The sequence below is a fragment of the Marmota flaviventris genome, chromosome 5 (genome assembly GCF_047511675.1).
Source record: "Marmota flaviventris isolate mMarFla1 chromosome 5, mMarFla1.hap1, whole genome shotgun sequence".
Taxonomy (NCBI): domain Eukaryota; kingdom Metazoa; phylum Chordata; class Mammalia; order Rodentia; family Sciuridae; genus Marmota; species Marmota flaviventris.
The window spans coordinates 6,392,544-6,397,362 of record NC_092502.1 but is presented as its reverse complement, the minus strand read 5'-3'; the positions used below and the strand labels follow the sequence as shown (position 1 = coordinate 6,397,362).

Genomic DNA, 4,819 nt, shown 5'->3' with positions numbered 1-4,819 from the left:
AAGAAAGGATACTTGGATCCTCACAACCCCTGTGAGTCTGCTCGGGCTTTCCTTGGAGGAATTACAGTGCATCAGTCACTTTCAGATGGTGACGTCCCTAAATTCTCCACGTATTCTGCCAATGGATAGTTTAAATGGACAGTTTAAACAATGTTGTGATGAAGCCATCAAACATGTGCAGGGTGTAAAATATCAACCTGACATCTGGGGACATTCTCTGCATGAGCTGCAATCAGAGAAGAACTGGAATCGGTGGAACAAAGAAAGAGCACGTCAGTGTTCTCGGGGACCCTGGTGTCACCGCCCTGGTGTGCATGTCCCCATGATGACAGGCCTCTGATGGAAGGGATGCTGAGGCCCACTCTGCAGAACTGGCCTTGGCAGCTGTGGCCAGCATGGCCCACATTGTTCACGGTGCCCCTGGACCACGAGCAGGTGGTCAGAGTCCACCCTTCACCGCAGCACAGGCCCCTCGACGGCGGGCCCTCACCCTCCTCAAGGCCCCCATCACATCCCTGTTCCTCAGACTGTAGATGAGAGGGTTTAGCAGGGGCGTGAGGATGGTGTAGAAGGTGGAGAAGACCTTGTCTTTGAGTGGGGTGTGGTAGGCCTGGGGAAGCATATACGTGTACAAGGCGGCCCCGTAGAACAAGGTCACCACCATCATGTGTGACGAGCAGGTGGCGAAGGCCTTCCTCTTCCCCTCGGCTGACCTCATCTGCTGCACGGTGAGGAGGATCTGGGCGTAGGAGGCGACCACCACTGAGAAGGGGACCAGCAGCATCATGACACAGCAGACGTACATCACCGTCTCATAGGCAGCCTTGTCACCGCACGCCAGCCTCAGCATGGTGGGTGCCTCGCAGAAGAAGTGGTTGATCTTGTGGGAGGCACAGAATGGGAGACGCATGGTGATGGGAGTGAGGAGGAAGCTGTCCAGAGCACCACCAGACCAGGAGCTGCCCAGGATGAGCCAGCAGACGCGGCGGCTCATGAGCACCGGGTAGCGCAGTGGGCTGCAGATGGCCACGTAGCGGTCATAGGCCATGAGGCCCAGCAGGAAGAACTCGGCCCCCACAAAGCCCATGTAGAGGAAGTACTGGGCAGTGCAGGCCACGAAGGAGATGGTCCTCTGGCCCCTCAGGTAGTCCACCAGGGTCTTGGGCACAGTGGTGGAGATGTACAGCATGTCGATGAGCGACAGGTGGCTGAGCAGGAAGTACATGGGCGTGTGCAATTGGGGGTCCACATGGATCAGGAAGATCATGACCCCATTGGCCGTCATGGCCACGAAGAAGATGATGGAGACGACGGCGAAGAGGAGGCCTGAGACCCTAGTGTTAGGGAAGAGCCCCACCAGCGTGAAATCGCTGGAGAAGCTCCTGTTTCCATCCATGGGGTTGTTTGACCTGGGCACAGAGAGAGAGAGAGAGAGAGAGAGAGAGAGAGAGAGAGAGAGACGCGTGGAGCTGAGGAAGGTCACGGAGGTGAGGGGGGGGCGGTCGTGCAGACGTGCCTGTGTAACAAGCACCAGCAAGTTAGAGTTCTCTGTATAACTAGACATTAGGCACTTTTTGGTGAGCTGGATTTTCAGTTACCTTTTGCTGAAGAACAACTAGAAAGTTTGTTTCCCATGGAATGCAGACAGGGGACACCTGGCAACTGCTGCTCAGTGTGAGAGAGTTATGGCAGAATACCAGGGTTCCAGAGAGGGCTCTTCCCTCGGAGAGGGCTCCCATTAATTAAGATGTCCATATAACTGCTGGACAATTGATTCAATCAAACAGTCAAATAATTTAGTCAGGTCTCTGGCCAATTTGGGAATTTTCATCACCATTTTAAAAGTGATCTGCCTCATTTACAAACAACCATTAAGTTGAAGACACAGTTAGAAGCTGTGGTGAGCATCAGAGAAGAGGCTGACCTTGTCCATCGGATTGCGGGCCGTGGCCATCAGCTCCTTCCCCACTCACATGTCAATTTCACATTCATTCCCACTGCAAACCTGCATCAAAGAGACACTGCTAGTGACAGCCTAGTGAGTGGTGGAGAGGGTTCCACACACCTCGCATCCCTGTTATGGGAGAAACAGAGCAGGCAGGAGCCAGGGGACAGGCTTCCCACAGAGCCAGCAAGGACTGTGGGGACAGCTGTCCTCCGGACAGTGAGGGATGGCATGAAACAGCCCCAAAGGGCACAGGGCAGGTGAGTGGCAAAGGTGACAGCCCAGGTAATGGAGCCAGGTCAGCAGGGAAAGAACGGGAAGTGCAGGACACAAGAGCACTAAGGGATAGTGAGGTACTGGGGCAGCTCTTCAAGGCAGCTGGGCAGGGAAAGGAGGTCAGAGTTGTTTGTGAAAATACTGTGAGTAGAATTAAGTGTCACTTCAAAAGTCATGACTACCTGCTTAACCTTTACCATATGTTCATTCTGCTCTTTAAAAAAAACTGTCCCTTTTGTACATTTGAGCCCCTTTTTTGGTTTGTTTTAAATCAATGTTACATCTCTGTGGTTCTTACAGGTTTGCAAGAGGAAGACACATCTGGGTCAGACGGGGGCAGTCCAGGCTGTACCTTCTGTCCCGGGACCTTTCGTCCCATCCCCTTTCCCTCTCATAAGACTCCTGGCCTATCAGTCGCAAGACCTAGACATGGTGACTGGTGAATGTGTCTGGAGGGCCTCGAAGACCAGAGGACACAGCACACCTCCAGGAGCCCCAGAAACCGAAGGGACATCCAGGCTGTGGGTGGCACATCCACATCTTGAATATATAATGAAAACAAGAAAATCCCTTAAAGGATCCCTCAGACTGGACAAAGATGACTGGGAGGGGACCCCAGAGGCCACAGGCAACAAAAGGACCTCAGCACCGCAAATGGCAAACAGGCGTGTGGAAGACGTGCAGTGACCTTTGTGCTCTGGGAAACGCCCATGAAACCACCTGGCAGCAGGGTCTCACCTGTCAGGATGGCATTGACCCCAAACGAGCGCTGGTGAGGACGCGGAGAAAGGGCCTTCTGTACGCGGGCATGGGAAAGACATTAGGACAGCTGGGATGGGCAGTGGGGCGGAGGCGCCTCAGAAAAATTGAAACCGGAGCTGCCATGTGCCCAGCAATGCCAATGCATGGTACTCACCCAAGAAACAATGGCCAGCGTGCTGAGGAGAGGCCACACTGTCCCCCACAGGACAGGAAGTCAATCTGGCCTCCAGGAGTGAAGGGATAGGCCGGGAACGGTGGATGTGGACAGAAGGAATATCATTTATTCATAAAAACCAAGAGGCCCTGCCAAATGTGGCAATCTGGATGAACTAGTGGGAGGTTATGCTAAGCCACCCACGTCAGCAGATGGGTGGTCAGCAGACGCCATGTCACAGCCACATGCCAGGAGTATGTTCTGGAGAGCTACCGGAGGTGACCGACTGGCCACCTGTGCAGTGCATGTCACGGCAGAGGGAAGAGAGGATTTTGGTTGCTTTCCACAGAGAGAAAGGAAGTATGCTTGGTGAGATTATGTGGGAATCCCCCTGGTTTTATTGCTACACAGCACAGATGTACCAAACCTGCTCACTGTGCCCGGTACATATGTAAGTGTCTGTAACGTATGGATCAAAAAGGAAGACAGAGCCTGGTGTGGTGGCTCACGCCTGTAATCCCAGTGGCTCAGGAGGCTGAGGCAGGAATAATGTGAGTTCAAAGCCAGCCTCAGCAATGGCAAGGCACTAAGCAACTCAGTAGGACCCTGTCTCTAAATAAAATACAAAATAGGGCAGGGGATGTGGCTCAGTGTTCGAGTGCCCCTGAATTCAATCCCCAGTACCAAAAGAATAAAAAGGGAAGACAGTCTGAGAGACACTGGGGTGGGGGAGCAGTCAGATATGTCCCTATGTTTGTGTAGGAGCGCTAGTCTTATTTAAAATTAAGTAAGAAGAGGGAAGAAAGTAATATTATTATTACTAGTGAACACTAAACTTATTTAAAATGCATATGTTAAAATGCAAACATGATTAGAAAAACTGCATAGAACTCAAGGTATTCTTAACAGCTGAGTGTGTGTGAGCACATGTGTGTGCCCAGCCCGGTTTGCAGAAGCAGCGCAGCAACCCCAAGAGCCAAACGTGTGACACAGAGCAGGGTGAGCTGAGGTTCCTGAAAGCCCCTCCCCCACTCCTCCCCCACTTATCACCATCTGGTTGCTAGGTGGGGGTCACTCCAGAGTCCCTGTCCCCAGCATCCCCTCTGCACAGACGCAGGGGAAGGGAACACAATCAATTTCTACGTGTTCACCAAGAGTCCACCACTGTTCTCTCAGTGAAGTAGTCAGAAATGGTAGGTTTTTACTTACAACTCCAACAAAAAGCCACATGGATGAAAATAATTCTGAAGAGCACTAACACAATCAGTGGCATTAAAAGAAGACCAGGATGCATGTGTGTGTGTGCACACATGAGTTCTAAGATCCTGGAGAGTATGAAAGCAGCATGGACTGTCAGAGTTCAGGAGATTTAAGAAGGCGCTCAATGAGATTAGACAGAAAACAGCTGTGGTAATCCCAGCTACAACCTGACACAGGGTGAACAACCCCTTTCCAATCATAGTAGGCTCACTCTTCAAAGAGAGCAAAAGTAAAAAGGTTCAAAATGGAAAGGAAAGAAGATGCAGAACTAAGAACAACGGAAACACGCAGAGTTTCTAATCTAAGGTCATGTTATACACGGAGCAACGAAGAGTTCTGAGTTTTAAATAAAATTTTAAAAAATTTGAGTTTTAAATAAAAATTTAAAAAAGTTTTAAAAATAAAAAAATATGCTCAATACA

At 50.9% G+C, this 4,819-nt stretch overlaps 1 protein-coding gene across 1 annotated transcript; it reads right to left on the bottom strand.

The window, feature by feature from the left end:
- Positions 1 to 439: 439 nt before the first annotated feature.
- Positions 440 to 1,396, bottom strand: LOC114083991 (olfactory receptor 2T6-like). Its single transcript, XM_027925195.2, has one exon. It carries the CDS (start codon positions 1,394 to 1,396, stop codon positions 440 to 442), a length of 957 nt encoding a protein of 318 aa, XP_027780996.2.
- Between the last annotated feature and the right edge of the window lie 3,423 nt (positions 1,397 to 4,819).

Bases quoted from the DNA above. Each gene is read 5' to 3' on its own strand.
- LOC114083991 (XM_027925195.2), bottom strand. From the start codon at position 1,396: ATGGATGGAAACAGGAGCTTCTCCAGCGATTTCACGCTGGTGGGGCTC.